Below are 26,187 nucleotides of genomic sequence, written 5' to 3'. Positions count from 1 at the left end.
GAGCCTTGATCTTTCCATCTGTAATGGAGAGCTGCTTACCCTGACTTTCCTGCCTCTCAGGGTCAGATGAGGCAGAGGCCTTCAGAAGGGGCTGGCAGTGTAGCAGAGACACCTGTGAGCCTGATCCTGCAAGTACCTGGCATGGCCCTATGGTGATCAACCATCCCTGTTTTCCCAGGACTTAGAACTTGTACTAAACCCGAGACAGTTCCAGGCAAATCAGGATGGGGTCATGGCGTGGGCCCTCCCATGCCCAGCCCTGCTCCTTTCAAGGTGGCTGCAACCTCAGCCCCCTCAGCACCCCACAGCCATAGGGCACACACCCTCTGCCCATCAATGCGGCTCCACCCTGCCCCTGCACTCACAGTGCTTTCACCACCTTCTTGAAGTGACCTTGAACTCCCTTCCCTGTCTGGGCTCCAGTACCTTCCTGTGTCAGCAGAAGAGGTTGGAGCAGATGTTCCAAAGGCCCCTGGGACTCCTGGGCTGTGACTGGAGCCTTGGTCCTGCCCCCAGGCTCTAGCCCAGGATGAAATCTGCAGCCTGGAGAGGCTGAGAGGCTCAGGCCTAACCTTGGATCCCTGGTCACCACCTGGTGGCAGGCAATGGGTCCTGAGCAGGAGGCAGCTGCCAGCAGTGGGTCGTCTGAGTATGGACACTATTCACGTCAGTGGCAACTAGTAGCAGGAGCATCAGCCCAGGGTAATGGCCTCACCAAGCCCAGGAGCCTGGGGTTGGTCCCTCCGCCACCCCGTAAGCCAGATGACACCGAACCCAACCTGGGAGGCAGATCACCCAGAACCTGAGAGTCTGAGCCCTGCTCAAATCTTTGTACCACAAGAGGCAGGGAAACTACAAGAGAAACAGAGCAAGACAGAGATTAAAGAAGGCACAGCCCTCTAGTGCCCACCTCAACAGCCTCCAGTCAGATGCCCTTGACTCAGTTCTCCCTACAGGCCACTAAGTGCATTCTGAAACATCACTGTCACCCCATCCCTCCTGCTCCAACACCTCAGTCTCCATCATCCCCAGTTCTACTGCCCAGTGCTTGTGGCTCCATTTGCCAGGTCAGTGTTCTGTCCCTGCCACTCTGCAAGACCCCTGTTCTGGCCCCCTGGCCTCAAGGCCCACCTAGAGACCTATGTTCACCACACACAAGCCCTAGATCCCGCTCGCCCTCCCGGCCCCTCCCAGGCCCAGCTCCTGCAGCTCCAGACCTCCTCACTCCTCCCCTGCACTCCTGAAGCCCAGGAGTGGTGAGCCCTGCATGCTGGCACTTGGGGCTTTCTAAAAATAAATCTTGTGAGGTGCACCAGCTCCCCCCTCCTCCTCTCCCAAGTCTGTCCTCCTCCTCCTCCTCCAGTTCCTACAGAGAAAAAGAGAGAGTGCATCTCAAGCATTTGAGGAAGGGAGGGGGAGGGAGATGGAAAGGAAGAAATAAGGATCCCACCCTGCCTGCGTCTCTGTTATCTTCCCCTGCAGACCCCTCCTCCCCCTCCTCACCTCACCGTAGCAGATTTGAGCTTGTCTCCGCCACTCAGGAGCTGTGCGGCCGTGGATAAATCACTCCACTTCTCTGTGCCTGTCTCCTCATTGTGAATTGGAGGAGACACCCCCCGCCCCCGACGCCCGCTTCTGTGGGCTGCGGGGAGGATTAACAAGAGAGTGGATGACAGTGCATTGGCAACTGTAAAGGGCTGTCCACTTTGCAGGAGGCTTATTAATAGTCACTGATGGGGGTTTTCAAAATGGAGAATAAAATGGGAAAAGCACACAGACTCCAGGCCTCCCCACTCTGACCCCTTCTCCAGAAGGGCTGTTCCCAGACCCCTGACCCACTTCTCCTCCCTCCTTCCCCCCACCCTGGAATCTCCCTGGTGGGCCATTCTCCTCCTCCATCCATCACCTGGGACTAAAGAGATTAATAAACGAGACTCATAACTCAGCTACTGGGATGCAGCAGATATTTACGGCTCCGTTTCAATTTGCAGAGAGATTAAGTGTTTGTCGATTTATTGTCTTGGTGTGTGTGTATAAGCAGCTGAGCAAGGCCCCCTGCAGGTCAGCTCCCCTCCCCCATGCCCCATACTCTCTCACTTTCGGGCTCACTACCCCCCCTCACATCATCCTGCATCCCTGCCGGGTCCTGGAGCTGGTGGGGAGCCCAGTGCTGACCAGCCCACAGAAAGCCACTAGCCATTGGAGTGGGCTTGTTTTTCTGACCACCTTGACCAGAGGGGCAAGTGGCCTTGGTCCCAGGAAAGGTTCCCAGGGCCCATGGAACAGCGTATTAGAATGGGAGAGGGACCCCACCCTTAGATGATTTAGGGGGCCCTTTCTGGGCCTCCAGGCTTATCTTTCCCCACAGAGCAAAGGGTTCAAGGGGTAAGGCGTATGTGCTCCAGAGCCCCAGCACCATGATCTAGACCAGTCTTTGTGTAACCAAGACCCTAGGACTCCCTGCCCACAAAGTCTATCCTCCCAGGGGTTAAATACTTTCAGGAACAGCTGTTTGGAGGGAGGGTGGGTATCTGCAGGGCGCCTCCATGTATGCCCTTGTCCTGGGCCTCACAGGTAGCAGGGGCATATCCAGAGATGGGGAGGCAAACTTCCATGCAAGTGGCCCCCAGCCTAACTGGGGAGGAGCCTGCAGAGGCCAAGGGACAGGAGACAGCCTGGGGAAGTGGGTGAGAAAGGGGCGCCACCCCAGGGGCTGAGGGGTAGGAAGGGGAAGAAACTCTGCCCCAAGTCTGATCACTGCTTGAGGAGCCAAGAAGGGGGCCCGTGAACACAAGGAAAAAAATATTAAGTGCTTCCCCACCCCCACCCCCTGAGCTGCTCCCCTTCCTGTTGACTTAGCAGTCACACAGTGCACCCATTTGTTCATTCATTCATTCAACTAGTTTTTTGAGCATTTACTATGTGCCACGCCCTGTTACCTCCCCCTGTAGACTCATCTCCTCATTCGTGCAGCTGTGGCAGCTTTAAGCCCGATCTCTACCACTCAGGAGCTGTGTGACCCTGGATTAAGTCGCTCCACCTCTCTGGGCCTCCTCATCTGTTAAGAGGGGGAAATACTCTCCCCTTACCCAATTCCTGAAGCTTTTGAGAAGATTGACAAGAAGATAGTGAAGGGCCATCCACTTTGCAGGAGGCTTATTAATAGTCGCTGCATTCATGGAGCCCTTGAAGATGGAGGGAGAAGTGGGGAAGCACAGCGCACCCAGGGCTTCCCTTCTGAACCCTCTCCAGAAGCTTGTCCCTAGGCTAAGTGGCAGAAACGTATACAGATCCCTGTCCTCAGGAATCCTCCATTCAGCCAAAGAGACACATCTGAAATCAGTGAAGGAGGGTATGGCCAGGACTGGGATGCAGTCTGCTCAGGGGATTGAAGGAGCACAGAGGGGAGTTTGCCTAACCTACCCCCAACCCTTTGCATAGAATGCCAGGCAGGGCGCACAGAGGGCACTGTTGTCGTAGGTTGACCGTGATTTGCTGGTACAGGAGAAGTGTAGGTGGGTGAGCTTGTTCCTGCAAGAAGAATCTGTTAGGTGGAGATTACCTGTGTGTGTGCGTGCCTACATGCGTGTATCTCCATATCTCCCAGGTGGGATCCTGACCTGGGATCTCACCGAGAGATACTGTGGGGCCCCCAGGCTAGTCCCTTCCCTCTCTGGACCTCAGTTTCCTTGTCTGTAAAGTGGGGAGAATACCTCCCTCCAGTGAGGGATGAGGAAGTCTTAGTAGGGTGAGGAGGGAACTGATGGGTGGGTAGGGCAATGGATTGGCCCAATCAAGACCTAGCCCCAAGTACCGAAAGACTGGGCTCAGAGGAGATATGCATGAAAGGGCCACTGGGGCAGAGTCCTCACCCCCACCCCCAGAAGGAGAGAAAATTAGCAGCCGAGAGAGCACTGAATAGGAAGGGTATCCAGAGACCTAAGGTCCAGTTTCTATTCTGCCGTGACTTGGGGGGGCCACCCTGGCTGACCTCCTTCCCTCTCAGGGTCTCAGCCTCCCCTGTGTGGAGTGTGTGTCAGGAGGTGGGTATTGATGATTTCTCTTTCATCCCGGCAGACAAGGCAGGTGGAGGAAGGACGGCCTCCTGGCTCTGCTCCTTAGTGAGACGGCTCTTGCTGCCTGGTATCACTGTCCATCTCGGTGCCTTGATTAAATGGTGGGTGGGCGGGGCAGGAGTGCAGCTCTCTCTGTAAATAAAGCCAAGATGATGAGGCCATCAATTGCTGAAGGCTCAAATCATTGACTGGTGAGGGTGGGAGGGGACTACAGAACCAGGGGAAGCTGGGAGAGAGTTGCTAACCTGGGAAAAGGGGCCCATCCCTTCTGCAAACTGCCAGATTAGCCCTCCTTTTAATAATATGAATTATATCCATCAGTCGTTATTGAGCTCTTACTCTGCTCTCAGATCCTTGTCATAATCTTGTTTCATCCTTGCACCAATCTGATGAAGGATATACAGTTATCATCCCCATATTACAGTTGGGGAAACTGCTGGGAGATCAGTAACCCTCCCAGGGCCACAGAGCAAGACTGAGAGGGAGCATTCATCGATCCAGTGCCCATCTGGGGTCTCAGCCCAATGCCTGCTCTTGCAGCTGCCTTGGCCAAGCCTCATGATGCAGAAGAAGTCAAGAGCCTGATGAGTTTGACTCATCATCATCCCAGCCCATCTGGGTGGGAGGGCTGCCTTGGTATCTATTAAATCCCAAAGCAGAGCTCTGTGGTGGCACCCCAACCCCACCCCAAACCTGTGAGAATGCATGTGGAGGGCTACACACCATGTTTCCTATACCCCAAATAACGGAAAGTTATAAATCAGGCTGTAGCCCACAAACGAGTAAATATGTCCTATTCTTCTACTCCAACAAGTATATCTTAGAAACCACCCCAGAGAATTCTCAGATTCCACCTTGGACCCTGGGGACATGGGGAGAGCAGCTCCCAGCTCCCTGCCCCTGGCGCCCCCATCTCTCACAGGAGATGTCCCCTTTCCTTCTTACCCAGTTCAGTGTCAGTTCTACACCCTAATGACCCAGTGACTGTGTGAGGCCTTTTACCTGCCTGAGGGTGCACCCTCCCCTTTAGGGGGACAAGCCTGGAAGCAGGAAGAAGGGATTTGGGGTCCCCAGCACTGAAGTGTAGTCTGGAGTGGTACTCAGGCTCTGGATGGGCATATGCCCTTGGCCCCACTAACTCCTCTCACCCCTTGAGGAGGGTGTGGCCCTAGGAGGGCCAGAGCGGGACTCTTATAGTACATAGGACCCTGGGCAAGGGCCCTTCTAGTCCAGGGCTAAGGGCACAACTGTCCCTCCCCCAGCTCACTGACTCTATTAGGGTGGACTCCTGAGCTCAGATTAAATGCTTTTCTGTACAATCCAATTTCCTCCTGACCTGGACTGGAAAAGCCCAGCTCATGCCCACACACACACACACACACACACACACACACACACACACTACATTCAGTGTTAAATATCCAATCAGGCCCAAAGATAATAGAGAAGGGCCAGTTCACTCCCAGTTTAATCAGATAAAATACCCATTCATCGCTCCTCCAGCGGCAGACTCCCCTCCTCAGCGCCTCCAGAACTGAGTAGGTGGGGGGGTGGGGCAGGAGGGGCTACAGGAGAAGGGCTGAGACGCCAGTGGGGAACTGTAGGCCAGGAGGAGGGAGTTGAGTTTGTGGGCTGTGCCTTTAAATCTTCAAGGTGGGGGGTGTGTGGGGGGGGGACACACAGCATTGCCCACAGGGGACTAATTATCCTTCAGCCTTTAGCCGGCTCTTACTCAAATAGACAAAAGGGGACTCAGCAGCCCTGATGGGGCTCAGCTTCTGCAGCAGAATTTTTTTCCTCTCAGATATGCAAATCCAGCTCCATGTGGTGGGCCCTGGGGATGGCTGGATAGTGGTTCAGGGATTTAGAAGGGACAGAAAGGGCAAGGGCCTGGCGGCTGGACCGCCCTCAGACGACTGGTTTTAGAGGCATCTCAGCTCCCTCCTCTGGCAGGGTGGGGAGCCCCTCTGAGCCCTGCTTCAGCATAAGGGGGAGTGTTGTGGAGGCCAAGGTGAAGGCCCCTCCCTCTTGCCTTCTCCTTTAAGTGATGGGGGCTCCCATGGAATGCCAGAGGGGCTCCCTCAGGAAGCTGGCTTAGGGTCTAGGAGCCAGTAGTCCAAATGGAACTCTCCTGCCCACTTGACCCTCTTTGCCCTAGGACACTAGCTACCAGGTATGTTGCCCCTGCTCTAAACACTTCTAAAGCTCCCTCACCTGAAGCACGAGCCCTTCAGCCTCATGTGACCGCTGAAGCCTGTGCCCCAACCCAGAATATTCTACCCACACCCAACCCTAATATACTGGCTCACAGCTCCAGGCCTTTGCTCTGCTTTCTCAGCCACATATCCCCTCCCCGATCCACACTCTGAGGGACCTGGCACACAGTAGGTGCTCCATAAATGGGTCCACAAGTACATAAAATGCCCCTTCCTAAGAAGCCACCTGGTCCAGGGGAGAAGACAGGCCCGGATCAGAGACAGGAAATTTGCTTCCTGACTCCGCACCCAGCCAGCACCTATAGGAGCCTCAGTCTTTTCAACTGTGAAATAGGAATAATGGTAACACTTACCCCACAGGCTGGCTGCAAAAATCTCCTCATGGCACCTGGAAAGGGTTCTGTGAGACACGAAGGGCCTCTGGTTCCTTAACATTCGCAGCAGGATGTGAAGAGAACAGTATGGGAGAGTTTAGGGCTTTGGGGGGAGTCCAGATTTCCTTTCTCTCAGCTCCTCCGAGACCTTCGTGTCAGACAACCATCGGCCTCTCTGTTAGGGAATCCATTCCTCCCGTGTGTATGGTCTTTTCCTTACCGGTCCCAGACTTTGCCAAGACCTCTATCAGTATTCGATCTTACTGCCTTCTCAGCAGGAGGGGCTTGGGGCCTGGGCATTAAAAGTGGGAGGGGATTGGAGTTCCTGCTGTGGCTCCAACCAGAATCCATGAGGATGCGAGTTCGGTCCCTGGGTTAAAGATCCAGTGTTGCTGCAAGCTGCAGTGTAGGTTGCAGATGTGGCTCGGATCCCGCGTTGCTGTGGCTGTGGCGTAGGCCAGCAGATGAGCTCTGATTTGGAGCACCCAGGAACTTCCATATGCACTGGGTGTGACCTTAAAAAAAAATCGTGGGAGAGGCTGGATTTGTCTTGTGGGGCAGCAGGTTAAGGATCCCATGTTGTCAGTGCAGCAGCCTGGGTCAATCTCTGGCCCAGGAATTTTCACCTGCTGCTGGTGTAGAAAAAAAAAAGTGGGAGGGGAGCTGGTAGGACTAGAGGTGTGTTTGGGGAAGGTCTGACTAATCAGGGTTTTCATTCTGAGCCTAAACCCTGGGCCTGAGGTGAACAGAGGCACTGGCACCCGCCAAGAGACTGGGTAGAGAGTGAGCCCTCAGGCAATGGGAGCACCCCCAAGAAACCCCTCCTCTCACTGCTGCCTGCATCTCTGAGGGCCAGGGCCCAGGGGTATTCCCAGGGATGAGGAGGGCGAGTCATGAGAAAAAAGCTGCTAAGCCAGCTGAGAAGGGGCCCTGATGGGACCAACTGCCTTGTGGCTCAAGCTTCCAAAGGTAAAATGTAATGCAGGTTTCCAAAGCATTGCCCAGGAGTTGGAAAGCAGAATGCTTTGTGAAGCTATGGAGTTAATCTGGAGCCTGGCAGAAATGATCAGTTTCTAGCATTTCAGGGCTGGGCTGGAGGCAGGAAGGGTGAACCAGCCAGAAAGGATCCAGCTGCTGAGGATGGGGGCAGAGGATATAACGGCCTCTTAGAAAGGATCCAGATGGGGCCAGAGAGACAGAGATGAGGTCAGTGAGCTCCCAGAGATGGGGACATACACCTGCCCATCCCCAAGTACCCTGAGGCATTGCCCAGCCATGCCAGCCTTCCCCAGAAAGCCCTGGGAGTCTGCGCCTTCCAGCTCATCAGGCCTGGCCATTTGGAGCAGAGGACCCCTCCCAGTGCTGGCTTTCTAGGGGCTAAGGTGAGCCCCACCTCCAGCTCCTCTGTCACCCCAGTCCCTCCCCTAGGCACTATCCCTCTCTCAGTTCCAGATCATTTCAGCCTCCCTGAATCCCCCAAGAGGCCCAGATGTCCAGCCTGGGCCTCCTTCCCCCACACCAGAGACCTTATAGGTGGCCCCAGGATCTCTGCCCACCACAGCCCTACTCCAGAGCTTTTTCCCCCAGGCCTGGGGAGGGGACATTGAATGGGAAGCAGTGGGCCCCTACTTTCACAGAAATGATAAGATGGGGGAGGGTGAAAACGAGAGTCTAGAATTCAGGTCTAAAGAGCATGCTTATCTATAGAGATGATGCTCTACTAATTATCTCAATTCCCTTCAGCCAAAGATGGCCAAGAAGGTAGGTCGGGGCATCAGAAAGTGGTGTTGGAAAAGGACATAAAGGACTCAGGGTCCTGTTAGGTGATTCAGGGGAGAATTCAAGGACATAGGGCTTTGCTCTGGTTAGATGCTCTCAGGAGGGGGGATAATTCTATGAGTGAGGATTTTAGTGATTCTTATGCAGAAGGCAGGGGAACAATGAGGCTGCAACTGTCCTTGGTAAAGAATCAGTTGGGGGAGTTCCCGTCATGGCGCAGTGGTTAACGAATCCGACTGGGAACCATGAGGTTGCGGGTTCGGTCCCTGCCCTTGCTCAGTGGGTTAACGATCCGGCGTTGCCGTGAGCTGTGGTGTAGGTTGCAGATGTGGCTTGGATCCCGCGTTGCTGTGGCTCTGGTGTAGGCCGGTGGCTACAGTTCCGATTTGACCCCTAGCCTGGGAACCTCCATATGCCGCGGGAGCGGCCCAAGAAATAGCAACAACAACAACAACAAAAAGACAAAAAGACCAAAAAAAAAAAAAAAAAAAAAATCAGTTGGCACTCACATTAGCCAGAAAAGGCTGCTGTCTTGTCATCTTTGTGGTTTGGACAATGTTCATGTTTCATCTGTGTTCAGACATGATTACACAGTGGCCTTTTTTTCTTTTCTTTTTTTTTTTTTTTTTTTTTGTTGTTGTTGTTGTTTTGTCTTTCTGGTCAGAGAGTAGCTGTGTCTGACGCTGTGATATTATGTTCAATAAGACAACACCATGGTCTAGTTTTGTGCACCAGACCAGCTCTTGGCACATCAGGGGCTGCTTCTTCCAGTGCCAGGCACTGCGTTTGACACTGGACACTAATTCTTCTTCACTATAGCCCTCTCCCCCTTGCACAGATGATGAAACTGAGGATCAGAGAAGCCAAGTGCTTGGCAAAGCCAAGAGTAACTGGCAAAACCAAAACGTGAATGCTGAGCTCCCTGGCACCAAAATCTCTTGCATCTCCCTGTCCTTGGCCTTGAGGCTGAGCCTCCCACTCAGGGCCCAGGATCCTAAGTTGTGTCCCCTCAGGCATGTCAGCTGGCATCTCTTACTGCAGGGGCTCAGCCCGCCTGTCATGGGCCAGCCACAGTGTCAGCAGCAGCCACAGTGTCAGCAGCCACTCTGGCTCAGGCTAGTCCCCAGTGCCTAGAGGTGTGAGGGGTAATGAGGGCCCGTAATTAAGGTTTCTGGAGACATGGCCGGGAGATTTATAGACAGGCTTTGTCAATAACTGCTCGCAACTGCAGATCCAGCGAGACATCGATAAGTGCTCGTTACAGCTTCTCCCACCTCCCTGCCCTGGCCCCCCTCCACCCCCTCCCGGGCCTGTCAGCCAGCCTGTTCGCAGCGCCTGTGTACACAGGCTTCGCTCAATTAATTTGCACTTGTTGGCACCATCTGTTCTTTTCATGTGTTTTTATCAGGAGTGTGTGGGTCCTGCCTCCTCCTCAGATGTGCTCCAGAGCAGGGACATGGCATCCTCCTCAAACTGGCTCTGCGGACGGGGGCACTGTCCCCTCCCTTGGTCTAGGACTTAGCTGAAGGTGGAGCTAAGTCTTCCCCTTCCTTCGTCTGCCCCCCACCCGGCCACCTCTAGTCCCTCACCCCGGCAAGCCATGGCTGATCTGAGGCCCTTGCAGACCACTTCTGAGGCTGAACCCACCAGGCAGGGCCTTGGCCCTCCAGTCCAAATCAAGCTCCCCCCGCCCCAGAAGGCCGGCTACCCTGGGGGCCTGAGAGGCAGGTCTCCAGACCTTGTCCCAGCTCTAGTTCCCACGGCCTGAGATTTTCAGGTCCCTCCTCCAAGAACAGAGACATCCTTGGGCCATAGCGTAGCAGGGGGCTGAGAAGCCACGGTCAAGTATGTTTCCCATGAGCAGCATGGGTCAAGAGTGGGACAGAACCTAGACTTGCACAGCCTCAGGGAGAAGTGGGCCATGGCCTGGTGGCTCCAGGATGCCAGGGCAGGTGGCCCACCCAGAGGACTGAGAAAGGGCAGCATCCTAAGTTTGTCCACCCATGGCCAGCACCCCATCCCCAGGTTCTTACCGGCCAACATCTCAATCCTACTCCTCTTGGAGCCACCCTTTCCTCCGAAAGGTCTTGACCCCTTCCAACACTGAGGGACAGTGCTTCCTGCCCTCTACACAGACTTCAGAGATGGCCTGGCTTTCCTGGCCCTGAAAGGTGACAAAATGCTCAGCTGCCTCTGGCAGGAAGGTGCTATGGGAGGCCAGGCAATTTCTTGCCCTCTCTGGGCTTTGGTGCCCTCTACAGCTCTTTGGGTATGTTTACCAGGTAACCAGGCCTTAGCCTGAGAAATTCACAGTCAAGCGTGGTGCCAGTGTCTAGCTCTAGTCCAGCCCAGCCCCTTGACTAGAACAGGCTCCACACTAAGGCCTTGGCCTGCCATTCAAGGCCCCATGACTGGGCCCTGCAGTCACACAGCCTCATCTCCCACCGCCCTCCTCACCACACATCCTGACTCTCTGCACCTCATCCACTGGGCCTCTCACCTTCGCACCTTTGCACCTGCTGTTCCCTCTGCCAGGAACCTACCCCTTCCTTACTCCTGTACCACCTGACACACTTGGTGGACCTGAAGGCCAGCTGGGGACAGGAGATCCAGCTGCATAGTCCGGGCAGGTGGTTAAGAGAGTAGACTCTGGAACCAGCTCTCCTTCTGGGACAAGTTTCCTGACCTTGTCCTGCTTCACTCCTCCTCTGTAGAATGGGTATAATGGCAGCTGCCTCATTGGGTTACTGGAAGGATGAAGTTACATTGATCTATTCAAAGTATTTCGAACAGGGCTGGCCCATAGTGAGGGTTTCTAGTCCGGTTCAGGCTCTAGAAACTCACAAAAGGAAGCTGGCATCTTTTCTAGCCAAATGGGGTGGAAAAGGCTTTTGTCAGGAGGTGGATCAAGAAAGGATCTGCAGAGACAGGGTGAAGGCGCCTCCATCCTTTTGGTGGAGGAACTGCAAGGCACAGAGGCAGGACAGAACAGAGCCTCTGTTCTTCCATTCAGCGGTTCTGAGGTTTCAGGAAGCAAATGCATGTAGGGGTCACTGGCGGAAGGGGAGCTGCTCTATGAGGCTATGGAGCGTGGGGCCAGGTCACATGGGACCTTGACCACTGAGCTGGATGAATAACCCCACCCCAGAGCCACCAGTCTTCTCTGTTCTCCCCTCTACCTGCTCCCTACCTCAGCCTGGTGCCTACCCTGCTTTCCTGGACCCCACAGAGGAAGGACATCTCCCAGCCCCGCAAAGAACCCTAGTCTTTACACAGCAACTTTCTGCTATGCCTCACCACGCTTCAGGGTGGGGGCTCCTTAGCACCGATTTTTTGAGACCAGGCAAGTCCCACTGGGCTTCAACGGGTATGTTCAAGCCTTTGGGTACAGCTTCCCCTCCCTCCAAGCATCCCACACGTGCTCTGTGTCCAGTGACAGAGCCCCCGAGGGCTCCACTCAGTTTCCCTCCTGCCTCCCACCAGAGCAGGGCTGGAAGACAGCCATGTCGGGAGCCTGGCTGAGCACAGCAATGCCTCTGCATGGTACATTATTGATGGGGCTTCTAATTGTGCGTTTCCCAAAGTCTACAGGCTTTTGATGAAAAATTCATGGCACGCCTGAGGATGGGAGCAGATTCAATCGATTGGCAGTGCAGCGGGCCTGGGAGCCTTGGGCCCCTCTCAGCGAGGGGGCAGCTGAAGGCTGGGCTGGGAGGGGGGCATAAGTCTGGCTTTGTCTTTATCCCAGGCTTCTGCCCCTGGGTCTTGGGACAGGGGATGTACACACAACAGCCCATATACCCTATGGGGAGGCAGAAGGGCAGGATCAGGAAGGTCTAGGCCCACATCTGGGGTGCCAACTGGGTGGGTGATGCCACCGGAGAGGTTGGCCATCCCCATCACAAGCCTTGTTTCCATTTCCCTAGAATAGTATTGGAACCTCCAGGGCCTCCGTGAGTCCCACAGAGGAGGGACTAATATTTCCTGAGCCAATCACATGCCAGGCACTATGCTTGGAACTTTTCCCCATAACCGCAGTACATCCCCAAAGGCTCCAGGAGATGGTGCAGTCACATTTTCCATCTCACAGAGGATGAAACCGAGGCTCAGAGTGGGACTCGAACACAGCACTGAGCAAACTTGAAACCCACTGTCTTTCTATGGCTCCCAGTCCCAGCCAACTCCCCTGCCCCATCCCTATTAAACAGAGGAAGAAACCCCATTAAAAAACAGTGAACTCTCTAGGGTCTTAAAGTAAATTAAATAAAAAATGAGGCCTACAGAGGAAGAGAGTAAGATCCCCCCTACACCACTGACAGAGGCCAGAGACCCCCAACCATATAGAGTCCTATGCTAGCACCCAGCAGCCAAGGGTCGGGGTGCCTGCTTTTGAAAAAGGTCAAGCTAAAAAATAAAAAAATAATAAAAAATAAAAAATAAAGGAGTTCCTGTCGTGGCACAGCAGAAACGAATCTGACTAGGAACCATGAGGTTGTGGGTTTGATCCCTGGCCTTGCTCATTGAGTTAAGGATCTGGCGTTGCCGTGAGCTGTGGTATAGGCCACAGATGTGGCTCAAATCTGGCATTGCTATGGCTGTGGTGGAGGCCGGTGGGTACAGCTCCAATTGGACCCCTAGCCTGGGAACCTCTGTATGCCACAGGTGGGGCTCTAAAAAGACCAAAAAAAAAAAAAAAAAATCTGTATGTCTTGGACTTTCCAGGCAGGGATGATTCTCATGCCACTATTGAAACCCCAGAAACCCCCTGTCTTGGACTTTCCAGGCAGGGATGATTCTTGTGCCACCGTTGAAACCCCAGAAACCCCCAACATTCTTCTATCTATTCGTTAAACAGATCAACAAATATTTATGGAGTCCCAACTTTGTTCAGGAATTTTGCTAGGTACAGATGAGGGGAGTAGCTATTAGGAAAGGCTTTGGGACCAAACTTGCCTGGGACAGGCTGGACCCAACTCAGCTGGGGAAAAGCCAGACAGACCCCTCCATGCCCTAGGTGGGTGTTTCTGCAACCCAGGCCAAGGGCAGTTAGGGCAGATGGCTCTGCCTTAGTGACCAAGGCCGTTTCTAAGTGGCGAGTTGCCTTGTTTGGGTTTGTTTTCCATTCGCTTCCCAGTGAGTTCCTTTTAAAAACATCCACCCATGTTGTCTCAACTGAACTAACAGGAAAGGAATTTGTCCAGACTATCAGGAAAGCAGAGATGGGCAAGCCCAGGGGGCAGGCGTGGGGCCCTAGGCCTCTGTGTGCAGCTGCAGGAGAAGAGTGAGTCTAGCCTGGGTTGCTGTGGAGGGATTGCTGAGGGTGCAAGTGCTGCAGAGAGGGGAAGCCAAGGGCCAGAAACAGGAGGCGGCTGAGGGGAAAAAGGAGGGGGAGATTGAGGGTATGGGGTAACCAAGGGGCAGAGACCACGGAGATGGAGAGGGGAAGCTAAGGGGAGACTGAGGTTTAGATGCAGGGCAGGGGGAGGCTGAGACTGGGGTTGAGGAGGCAGAAGGCCAGAGCCATTCAGGACCTTGCCCCTTTCCTGGCCTCCTGGCCCCCTAGCCCTTCCAGGCCCTGCCATCTCCTTGCAGTTTTCTGGCCAAGGAATGAGCTAGCATGATTCTAGTCACCCCACCCAGATGCCCCCACCCTGAAACAATGGGGAAGTGGCCCCTTGGGCCTGCCTGCTTCCAGCTCAGGGCTGGGCTTGGTCACTAGGCAGGCACTTGTTGTAGCAACAGTCCCTGAGGACCCATCCTAGGGAACAGAACTGCTAGCAGGAAAGATGGGGGAGGCAGAGTCCCCATCCGCTCTGGCCCCCAAGGCTGCCCCAGGCCTCCTTGACAGCTGCTCTGTAAGTCTGCCCCAACACCCACCAGTTCTGGGAGCGTGGGTTGGTTCACCTAACAGCCAGGTGTGTTGGGATGTGTTGCCTGGCAACCAGTAAAAGGGTTCCCAGAGCAAGGTAGAGGGAAGATTAGAAGATCAGGCCTGCAGGTGTTGAGCCCTAGATGCCCGTGTTCACAGGAACCTTGGGTAGGGCTCCCAGTCCAGGCCACCTGAGCCCACACCCACGAACCCAGAGAAGGAAGAGAAAAGGACTTCCAGAAAAACTCAATAAAGTGATCATTGTTTCCTGCTAAGTGGGGCCCTGGCGCTGGCCTCTTGGAGGTCCAGGCCTACATCCTAGAAAGTAACCAGGCCTGGCTAGCCTGGAGTGGTCAGACCAAGAAGTCTTATTTGTAGGGCAGCGCTCACTAGGGCTCTGAGGGAGACCAGTGAGGCAGATAGGGGCATCCAAGAGGAAATGAATCAGCCTCAGGCAGGGGGCCTGTGTTGTCTGGGTTAGTGATAACTTTCTCATTCAGACCCTAGTCACCAAAGCATTTTTCTTTCTTTGTGGCAAGAACTCAGAGCACACTCAGCAGGCATCATCACCCCAGCCTGCATGAGGAGGCCTAGAGCAGGCAAGCAACTTGTCTAAGATCATATAGCAGAGATGGGCAGAAGCTGGATTAAAATGTAAGATTCTAGACCCCAGCCAGGGCTCTCCTAGTACCCGCATGGGGCACTCAGAGACGGCAAAGCTCTAACTAGGGAGAATGCTAGCAGAAGGGGACCTCTGGGAAGGGGTTCTTTATGAGAGAGTGAGCAGGGTTCTGAGGCCAGGGCTGGGGTCTGTCCCTTCATCAACCCCCTGAGTGCCTGGCTCTGTACTTCCCTAGGCTGAGGGCAAGGGCCCATCCCAAGCTGAGTCCAGAAGAGGCAGGACTCTGAGCCACAAACCTGAGAAGGAGTGATTGATGGCTGGGTAGAGGTAGCCCAGGGGATCTTCCTGGAGGTGGAGGGCCCAGAGTGGAGCCCTGAAGGTTGGCCGGGTTCTGGGAGGCCTGGGAAGGGAAATGGGAAAGGAAAAACAGAGCCTCTCTAGGAAGCCCCTCCCCCAAGCCAGCCCCACCCCCAGCCCCATTGTCCAGACCCTGCTCAATTAGCTGGCCTGGCTCCTGCAGGGGCCAATTAGGCAGGGGCTGGGGTCAGCAGCCAAGGCCTCGCCACCCCTCAGAGCTTCAGTGTGCTAAACACAAAAGCTTTCTAGGCGCCATCTCTGCAGCAGCAGGAAGGAAAAGAAAGAACAGAAGAAAGGGAAAAAATCACTCCTTTTGTTTTCTTTGCTGTAACCTTGGGTTGAACAAAGAAGCAACTGCCTCCAGCTCAGGGAACATGTTTTAAACGGTAATTTGCACAATTTGCTTGCGGTTGGGAGGCTCAGCTGACATCAGAGATATGGACTAAACAAAAAATTGCACAACGTGAGAGCTGTGAGTTTCAGTTTTATTTGGGGACTTAACTGAGGACTATGGCCCAGGAGACCGCTCTCAGATAGCTCTAAGGAACTGCTCTGAAGAGGTAAGGAGGGAGGCCAGTATGTCTGTGATTTTGGAGAAGGGGTACGTGCAGTCACGCACACATCTCGGTAGAAGGATACTGCCAGTCACAAAGAACAAACATCTTAGTTGATGATTTTAGTGCTTTTCTAAGTATGGGAAGATACGAGAATCTGGATTCGTGTAATTTTTTCCTGAAAACATCTAACTCTCTGAGGGCTTGTTCTGTCAGTTTTCCCAGAGCACAGAGGGCCTCATTCCTAATTTTCACCCTGAATTCCTTTTAGGGTATACTCTAGGTAGACCTGGATGGGGGCAACATTTTTTGTTTTCCGCTTCCCCCGTTTTGGTCATAAATTTGACCAAGGTTTGGGGGGTATTTCATGACCAGTTTGTTCCATGGCACTAGGCATGTGCATTCCTAGGTCACTCATTCCAGTGATTTCAGGGAGAGATCACTCAAGTGCTGTTACCTAGACTAGGCCCTGTTAACAGTAGCCCAAAGTCTCTGGACCATGCATCTAACTAGTCTGACTAGTTACGGTCCAGGAAAAGATTATCTCTTGTTGCTTCTTCCCATATCTAGAATTACACTATTATAATCACTGATCTTATCTAGCACTACATATTTGGTCAATTGTTTCAAGTTGCCTAGTCATCATTTTTATTGGAGACTCAGTCACACGTTGTATAATACAAGCAACAGTAATTTTGTAAAATAGGCAGAATATAAGTAATATAGCTAGTAGCAGTAATAGGGTCATAAATAAGAATTTTAGCCAAGAACTTCCATTAGGTGCCATCCAGTATATTCCTGATCATCTGACCCAATCTGTTCTGTACCAATCGTTATCTTTAAGGTAAATGATATATTGGCATTGTTCATAAGCAACCAGTCCTATTTTCTAGTGTTATTAGGATGATTATCCTTAGTATAATTTAACTATTTCCAACCTAAGGGAGGGGGTGTCCCTTAAACAACAGAATAGCCTGGCATAAACCATATCAATCCATCCCATAACTGAGGGAGGCTCGGTCCTAATGATTAGGAAGTTGTATTCTTTGACTGCAATTGAGGTAATTTCTCTGATTGAGCTTGTATAAATTTAAAGAAAATTCATGTTTATGGTCATGGTCAGAACCAGTATGACTGATTGGCCAAGTGAGTCCCATCTAATGATAGGTGGCTCAGGAGTTCCCCAGTGGTTCAGTGGGTTAAGGATCTGGAAGTCACCACTGTGGCACAGGTTCAATTCCTGGTCCAGGAATTTCAACATGCTGCAGGCACATCTGGAAAAAAAAAAAAAAATAGTGGCCCAAACAGAACTTCAACTTCTTTCTTTTAGAATAAATTCCCTAAGGGCCATCCAATTGGAGCCTTAGAGAGGAGAAATCCACCAAGAAATAGTGGATATAGATAATTGACTAAAAACTTAACAACTGCATTAATTTTTAAACTCTGCATAGGATTGTGCTCATAATAGGAAAAAACATTTAATTCATAGGCAAAAGTTCAAAAAATCAAGAATATGTTATAATCACACGAGTGAGGTCCAGTACCTTGGAAAAGCTGTTTACTTCTGATGTCATCTTCTTCTTGCCTGGTTCAGGTGTCATTCTCCTCTGAGCATTTTTTAAGGGGAATTTGAGGTCAGCAGTCCTCTCTATTGATCAGTCCAGTACAGGGGTGCTTTATAAGTGGGAAATATGAATCTAAGAGGAAATTCCCTTCATTATTCCTGCACATAAACTAGTTAAGAGTATCTGATAAGGGGCCTTCCTTCCATTTATTTTTTTCTTTTTTTTAGGGCCGCACCTGCAGCATATGGTGGTTCCCAGGCTAGGGGTTGAATCAGAGCTACAGCTGCAGGCCTAGGCCACAGCCACAGCTACTCCAGATTCGAGCCACGTCTGCAACCTATGCCATAGCTCACAGCAACACCGGATACTTAACCCACCGATCGAGGCCAGAGATAGAAGCCGCAAACTCGTGGGATACTGGTCCGGTTCTTAACCCACTGAGCCACAATGGGAACAACTGGGACCTTCCTTTTAGATTGAAGAGAGAGCTTTAAATGATGTCTTTTCTAATATCCATAATCTCCTGGTTGCAAGTCATAGGGCACCTAATCTTCATCCAAAGATAGATTGCTGATAAGCTTCGGAAACAAATTATATTGTCCTTTTAATAATTCAATTAAACTTTACAGTAATGTAATAATAGTAACAAGGAGCCATTTAGGAAGTGAGTCTTAGGTAGTAAATCCAGACAGTTAACAACAGTAGAACACAACATTCATCAAAACAGAATCTTTTTCTCTCTAAAATTACCCTCATTTCTACCAAATGTAGCCCCAAATTAAGACTAATTTTTTGCAAAACAGGTCTGGTTTTAGTAAACTTGGCCTGATTATTTATATAAATGATCTTTTTTTTTTTTTTTTTTTTGGTCCCACCCATGGCATATGGATGTTCCTGGGGCAGAGACTGAATCCTAGCTGCAGCGTGACCTACACCACAGCTGTGGCAATGCTGGATAATTAACCTACTGTGCCAGGTTGGGGACTCAACCTGCGCTGCAGCAGAGAAAATGCCGGATCCTTAACCTGCTATGCCTCAGCGGGAACTCCCATACAGTCTCTTTTAAATGGTCTATGCTGGAATTTTGCATAATGAGTCTCAGACTGAATTTCTAAGAGGCCTTCTGGGGCCAGAAAATCCACAACCAAGGACTTGTTATCAGATTCTGCCTGTGATATCTACAGATTTGGGTGGGTTCCTCTTAAGGTTTCCAAAATATCTTGGGATTCCTGCACCTGCCAGGAGGTAGCCTTCCTTATTCACCTGGTAAGGTTGCTGGGAACCTAAAAGGTGCCAATTCCTGGAGAGGTCAAGTAGAGAGAAAAGATGAATGTTTCAATTCTGCTTATAAATGTATAATTCACCAAATTGCTGTAAGTCATAATTAGCATAAGGGGAAAGGCTTCCTTATGTCTGGAAAACAAAGATTGAACAGCCCTACGTAACTAACTCTTATTGGTCTTTTGTTAATAGTTTATGAAGCCATCAGGTTTTTCCATTAGAATTCTTTAATTTTCACCCAGTTCAGTGGTATAATTCAAAAGTTAGCAGAACCTTGTACTTATTAAAAAATCCTTTCTGTGACTTTTTTTATTATAGTTGATTTACAGTGTTCTGTTAATTTCTGCTGTATAGCAAAGTGACCCAGTCATACATGTACACACATTTTCTCACATTATTCTCCATCATGTTCCATCACAAATGATTGGATAGAGTTCCCTGTGCTATTCAGCAGGATCTCATTGCTTATCGATTCCAAATGCAATAGTTTGCATCTACTAACCCCAAACTCCCAGTCCCTCCCCCTCCCTCCCCCTCCCCCTTGGTGACTACAAGTCTGCTCTCCAAGTCCATGAGTTTGTTTCTTTTCTGTATATAGGTTCATGTATGCCATACATTAGATTCCACATATAAGTGATATCATACGGTATTTGCTATGACTTTTCTTAAAGATGAAGCTTTTTGTTTGTTTTCTAAAGCATCAGAGAACAACAATAACTGTCTATAAATGACAAAAGACTTTAAAAACCGTGGTTAAAGATCTGGTTACAATGCAATTGACAAAGCAACTTGGTTACTGCTGTGACATACAACATTTTAAGATGGTAACTCAGATTATTACTGATTATAGTATACCAAGACATACCAGATTTTTAGGAATTCCATATAACTTCTAGAATATCAGTATTAATAACATTTAACCATACAATGTAACCTAAGGTTTATCGTAACTCATTTGACAGTGCTTCCCATATAATTTAATACACCAAATATACCTAATTAGCGTAGTATCTTTCTTTGGCAAGGAGAGAAAACAAATCTCTTGAGATGTTTCAAGTTAAATAGAGGTTAAAAGAACTTCGTTTAGAACTTGATTTGGGGGAAGTTTGTCAAAAATATCAAAAAGGTTCTATAAAATATTTGGTCAAACAGGGTCATAGGTCACAATAAAAGATTCCAAAGGCAAAAAAGATTATAACATTATTTAAAAGGTAAAAAACTTTACAATATGTTTGCAAAAGTGGATCAATATTCTAAGAAAACTGTCTTTTTAATAAAGAGAAAACCAAATTTAGGTTTTGTACCGTCTTACTTTTATTTATTTATTTTTTTGTCTTTTTTGTGTGTGTGTGTGCATGTGTGTGTCTTTTCTAGGGCCACACCCTCGGCATATGGAGGTTCCCAGGCTAGGGGTCCAATCGGAGCTGTAGCTTCCAGCCTACTCCAGAGCCGCAGCAACTCGGAATCCAAGCCGTGTCTCTGACCTACACCACAGCTCACGGCAACGCCGGATCGTTAACCCACTAAGCAAGGCCAGGGATTGAACCTGAAACCTCATGGTTCCTCGTTGGTTTCGTTTCTGCTGAGCCACAACGGGGACTCAGAGCAGTTTCTTAGAGCTATCTGAGAGGAGGTCTCTTGGGCTATGGTCCCTAGTAAGTCCCAGATAAAACTGAAATTCATAGCTCTCATGTTGTACTTCTCGTTTTTTCTTCAGTGAACAATTTTGGCAACCACGAAGGGATCCAGAGCAGACTTATCCCCTTCATCTGAACTCTACAATGGTCTGGAGCCTTGGTACCACCAAGGGTTCCTTATGCCCCTCTGCCTTCTGTTTGAGTTCAGATGAATTTGGCTAACTCTCTCTCGGCCTTGGTCTCCTGAATATTGGTTGATGATCTTGAGGGGTTTTTTGTTTGTTTTTTGACTTTTTGCCTTTTTTAGGGCCACTCCCACAGCATATGGAGTTTACCAGGCTAGGAGTCTAATCAGAGCTGTAGCCGCTGGCCTATGCCACAGCCACAGCAATGCGGGATCCGAGCCACATCTGCAACCTACACCACAGCTCACGGCAACACCGGATCCTTGGCCCACGGAGCAAGCACAGGGATCGAACCCACAACCTCACGGTTCCTAGTCGGATTTGTTAACCACTGTGCCATAATGGGAACTCCAAGATCTTGGGTTTTATTTGGTGGTATATAACAGGTACCTGGCCCCCTCGGTGAAAGATGCTAGAGGTGCCCACTTGAAAGGCACTGGGATTTTCACAGTTGAAAGACACTGTATGGTCTGGACTGAGTGATTAGCTAGGAGGTTGGCCTAACGTCTTTGCTCAGTTGGGCTACCTGAACAGAATTTGTCAGGATAAAAGTAAAGATATCACATGAGAGCTCTCTGCTCTGAGGAAGGGACACGGCTCCTTCTGGACAAGTTACGGCTTTCTCTGGCAACAGAGAAATTTGCAGGAGTGGTGGAGGCAGAGTCCTCATACTGTGCAGTGGTCCCAGGGAGACACCCACCCTTTATTTAAAGCTGATTTGTCTGGAGATGCATGAGATAGCGATTGGCCACCGAATGCTCCAAGCATCCAAGCCGTTTTAACACTGCCAGAGGGAGAAACGGAGACACACACAAAAAGAGCTGAAAAGACGCTCAGGGACCCAGAGAACATCTGCTCAGTAGCCAGTTTCATAGCAAATTTTATCCTGACAAATTTTGAACTTTAAAATGGGAAACAAAGTTTCTCAAACAAAGAAACGAGGGACATCAGGAAGTCAGTCTCCAGCTAACATTCCAACCATATTCAGGCACAATACATACAGAACATATATTTGCAAGTATTTACTCAATTGGGGCCTGAAGGAAATCTCACCCTGAAAATGGCCAAGATAGGGCTTTTTGACTTTTCAAGACTGGTTTTGAATGCTCAGCTCGATAAAACATCTTTTCAGAATTCTGATCAACAAGTCCTTCTAGGAGGAACTTGCATTTCTCTCCCTGTCCCTTGGAGATGTAAATATTCTACCCGGCTCTTGGGAGCTCTTTACTAGACCATCTCTAATTCCTGAGCCTGAGGGAAAAAAGAGAGAAAAGAGGCCTTTCTAAACTCCAGAGGAATAAACTTATTCTACTACTACTTATAAACTAGTGAGTTTTATATTGCAATATCATGACTAAGTTTTAAATGAAGATATGAGATCTCTGGTTGTATCTCTGTAGGTCTGTTAGAGATATGTCTCTACCTTCAGAGGGTATTACCAAAATGAATTTATAAATGATCTCTATTTAACTGGCTTAAAGAATACTGTTTGTATACATGATCAGAAATATAAAAGAAACTTAACCCAGATGAATTTCAGGTTCATGTGACCAGTATTAACTTAATAGTAGGTACTAAAGTTAGTTTAAGTTTGCTGGTGTAATTAATACAGACATGTCTTAAGAGTCCTCAGCATTAGGTATAATCCTTTCATTGTACCTAGGTTTACTAAACATCAAATAATATCTTATTATTTCTGTCACAAAACTTGTCAGCAAGAAAAATAACTTGATATGAGATTTTTATAAGTAAGTTAAATGTAAATGAGATAAGAGCTTTTAGATGAACCCTTTAGGAATAACTGTGTCTTAGGAACGTCCACCTAAAAATAGTTTCTTCAGATGTTTGGTAACTTGAAACTTATCAAGTTTTGCTAAGTCAAATGATGAAAGTTTATTAAATGTCTAGGTCACCCCCCCAAATAAGATACTGAAACATTAATTACTAAGCACAGGCTTCCTTTTACAGAGAACTAAAGATATTTAGAACTATTAATAACTGTTTGGTGCCACACTCAGACATTTCCTATAAGAAGGCATTTTTTTTTTTTAGAAATTATAAATAGTATGTGTAAGTCTGCCAATCTACAGAATGCCAAAGACAGTTCCTAATTGCTTACTTCTTAGTTTTTACTAAAAATTAAAGTTTTGAAAAGTTAAGAATTCTAATTAAAATATGTAATTCAAACTATTAAAAATTAATAACAAATCTTTGTATGCAAGACAAAAAGAAGGTATAAGGAATGGAAATGCATTTAAGGGAAGAGAAAGTAACTGTATCCTAAAGAAAGGTTAAAAAGAGAGGGAGAGGAGTTCCTGTCGTGCCTCAGTGGTCGACGAATCCGACTAGGAACCGTGAGGTTGCAGGTTCAATCCCTGGCCTCGCCCAGTGGGTTAAGGATCCAGCGTTGCCATGAGCTGTGGTGTAGGTCACAGACGCGGCTTGGATCCCACGTTGCTGTGGCTGTGGTATAAACCTGCAGCAACAGCTCCGATAGATTGGGAACCTCCATATGCCTGCAGCAACAGCTCCCTAGATTGGGAACCTCCATATGCCGCGGGAGCAGCCCCAGAAAAAGGCAAAAAGACCAAAAAAAAAAAAAAAAAAAAAAAAAAGAGAGAGAGAGAGAGAGGGAGAGAGAAAATGGGGAAAAAAAAAGAACAAAAATCTGAAGGTAGGGAGTTCCCATCGTGCCTCAGTGGTTAACGAATCTGACTAGGAACCATGAGGTTGTGGGTTCAATCCCTGGCCTCACTCAGTGGGTTAAGGATCTGGCGTTGCCATGAGCTGTGGTGTGGGTCGCAGACAGGGCTTGTATCCCGAGTTGCTGTGGTTGTGGTATAGGCTGGCAGCTATAGCTCCAGTTCAACCCCTAGCCTGGGAAACTCCATATGCCACGGGTGCAGCCCTAAAAAGCAAAAAAAAAGAAAAGAAACTGATCTGAAAGGGAGGCTCAGTATATATGTGATTTTGGAGACACATACATGCAACCAAGCATATATCTTGGTAGAAGGTTACTGTTAGTCGTGAGGAAAAGATGTCTTAGTTAATGGTTTTAGTGCTTTTCTAAATATAGGAAGTGCAAGAATCTGGATTCACATGATTTTTTTCCTAAAAATATCTGTCTCAGGGCCTGTTCTGCCAGTTTTTCCAGAGCACAGAGGACCTCCTTCCTAATCTTTGTCCTGAATTCCTTTCACATTGTACTGTAGGTAGAACTGGATGGGGAGCAACATTCTTTGTCGTGTAGAGTGGAACCAGGAGCAGGGCTCTGGGGTGAGCAGGGCTCTGGTTCTAACATCTTCTGTGGCTTCAGACTGCCCTCAGTTCAGAAGCAGAGCTCCTGGGCTTGGCCTCAAGACTGGTGGCAGGTAGAGACATGATCCTCCAGGGTTACACTTCCTCTAGGCCCCCACCTCCAGGGACAAGGACCCACCACAGAGACCCTCTGCTGCCTGGAGTGTAGGCTCTCCCACCAGGCCATGCCCTCAGGAGGACCCACCCTGGACCTCACGTCCCCATCCCCAATAGGGCTCACAGATCTTCCTGATCCACCTTCTGGTGGTGATGAAGTTCAAGAGGCAGTGGAGGAAAGGAAGAGACTTGTTCTCGTGATCGCAGGGTTCTGCTGTTGTCACACTGTCCCAGGTGATGAAAGGGAGCTCAGGGGAGTTGGCAGTGGCCAAAGGCAGAGAGGCCTGGGTCTAGAGGCGTAGGCCTGGGTATACCTGTGAACAAGGGGCTACTTAGCCAGGGCGAGCCCTGATTCCTGGGAAAGTACTGCTCTCTTTCAGCAGCTCTTAGGGCACAACCTCTATCCTCTCCCATGTCTCTCTGAGACAGCCCCCCACAACTGAGCTCTTGCTCAGCGTTCTGATCTCAGGAAAGGCAGAAGCCAGCACCAGTTTGTTCCAGCTGAATGGTTTCACTTTCTGTTAAAGAAGTGTGTTAATTCTCCTTAAAGGTATTGGATAACTTAGGTTAGCCAAGAGTCCTGAGGGAACCTGCAGGACTTCCATCCATCAAATGATGGCAAGTTTGAGGTCCTTGGCCACCTGAGTGGGTCCTTGCCCTACTTCTCCGACTCAGGATGGCACCCAGAGGCTGCGGAGAAGAGGGGAGTTCCTCCCATATATTAGGGCCTCCCAGCAGCCAGAGGGAGACTGTTTAGGTGGTCCTTGTTGGAATAAGGAATGCCAGGCTGGAGTGGGGGTAGGAGGTCAGGGATGGCTTCTCTACAGAAGTAGTAAGACTTCAAAGATAGATAGGAGCCCAGGAAGCCTGGCCTATGAGCAGAGTGGCCAGGACTATTTTCTGAAAGGTGGTCTGGTTGTACCGGGACAGACCACCTTAAAAATTCAGAGTTGAAAGTTTTTATGTGGGCACATGGAATCACTGAAGGGCTCCAGAGGCCAAGGAACATGTTCCAGTTGTTTGTTGCTGCATTATAAGCCACCCTAAAACTTTGTGACTTAAAGCAGTAATTTCTTTCTTTTATTATTCTGCCCCAGTTCTGAGGGTCAGGAGTGAGGCTGAGGCACAGCAGGGAGGGCTGGTCTCAATCCATGATGTGTGGGTCCAGCTGTGATGACTTATGGGGCAGGGGACCAGAGCAGCTGGGGCTTGGTGGACACTGATTTCTCCCACTTACTTTGGGCTTCCTCACATCAGGGCCATCAGGGATACAGGGCCCTTTCCCTGGGGGAACATCGAGTATTCCAGGTGGGAGGGTGGAAGCTGCATAGCTTCTGGTGACCCGACCTGAGAAGTCCCAGAACTTGTGATGCTGCATTCTGCCCAGTCTGTAAGACTGGTCCAGTTACAAGGGGAGGGAAATCAGACCCCATCTCTCGATAAGAGGAGGAGCACAGCATTTTCAGCCATCTTTTATCTACCAGATAGGTGGGCTGTGTACTGAAGCAGCATCAAGAAAGCCCAAGCATGAGGGAGTCAGAGAACCAGGAGGCCTGCCTGAAGGAGGTTACAGAGATCAGACCAGTTAGCCAGGAGCCATGAGAGGGGGCCTGCTTCACCATTGTGCCTTTCTGAGCAGAGGAAATCCCAGCGGAGAGGGTGGATACACTACATCACTGTAGTTTCTCAGGGGAACAGGCAGGTCATAAAGGAGTAGAAATGACCCCTTTTTGCCCGCATAGGGGCTCAGGGACACCAGGAAACAGGCCTGGCCATGCCCAGGGGAGGCAGGAATCTTTCTGTCTCTGGCTCAGAAAAGCAGCTCCTAAGGGCCCTAAGAGCACCTCACCTGCTGGAAGGGGATGCAGTAGGCCTGGGTGGGGTGTGCACACCTAGGCAGACCCCTTGCCTAGGAGACTAGCCCCAGCCCTTTGTGAAAGGAGAAGGTCAAAGGCAGAGTGGTACCTCACCCTGTCCCCCTGGAGATCACAGCTCCGTTCCCTACCCCAGGCTTGTCTCCTGGGCCTTGTAGCACCTCTGTCAATAATCCCCTGTGAAATTGCAGCTCTGCCTGAGTACAACCTTGAACAAACCACCCAGCTCTTCCCACTCTGGGCATCAGCTTCCTCCTCAGAAACGCAGACTCAATGCTCACATTAGAAAAAAATTATATAAAGGGCCTGGCCAGTGACAGGCATTCAACAAAGGGGAGTTGCCATGATCCCTACCTGGGCTCTGTGTCCAGAGTGTGTCTTCCA

The 26,187-nt window shown here is 50.0% G+C and overlaps 1 protein-coding gene and 1 long non-coding RNA gene across 7 annotated transcripts in view; one reads left to right on the top strand and one right to left on the bottom strand.

Annotated features, from left to right (window-relative positions):
• Nucleotides 1,981–15,346, bottom strand: LOC102162300. Its single transcript, XR_002345829.1, has 3 exons — nt 15,233–15,346; nt 6,646–6,719; nt 1,981–4,208 (listed from the first exon to the last, which is right to left on the bottom strand). It is a non-coding gene; the product is annotated as an uncharacterized LOC102162300 (long non-coding RNA).
• The window catches only part of CCDC33 (coiled-coil domain containing 33), a 35,448-nt gene continuing 22,384 nt past the window's right edge, over nt 13,124–26,187 (top strand). For 4 of the 6 annotated variants that reach the window (XM_021099064.1, XM_021099063.1, XM_021099059.1 and 1 more), the window contains exon 1: nt 13,125–14,300. In XM_021099064.1, coding sequence (XP_020954723.1) covers nt 14,232–14,300 — 69 coding nt within the window. In that variant the 5' untranslated portion in view covers nt 13,125–14,231. Of the gene's footprint in view, nt 14,301–15,766; nt 15,854–26,187 lie in introns of those variants that run through there. The other 2 variants (XM_021099060.1, XM_021099061.1) reach the window with 2 other exon arrangements.

This window comes from Sus scrofa, chromosome 7 (assembly GCF_000003025.6).
Source record: "Sus scrofa isolate TJ Tabasco breed Duroc chromosome 7, Sscrofa11.1, whole genome shotgun sequence".
Classification (NCBI taxonomy): Eukaryota; Metazoa; Chordata; class Mammalia; order Artiodactyla; family Suidae; genus Sus; species Sus scrofa.
The sequence above is the reverse complement of the archived record's forward strand: the minus strand, read 5'-3'. Positions and strand labels throughout refer to the sequence as shown.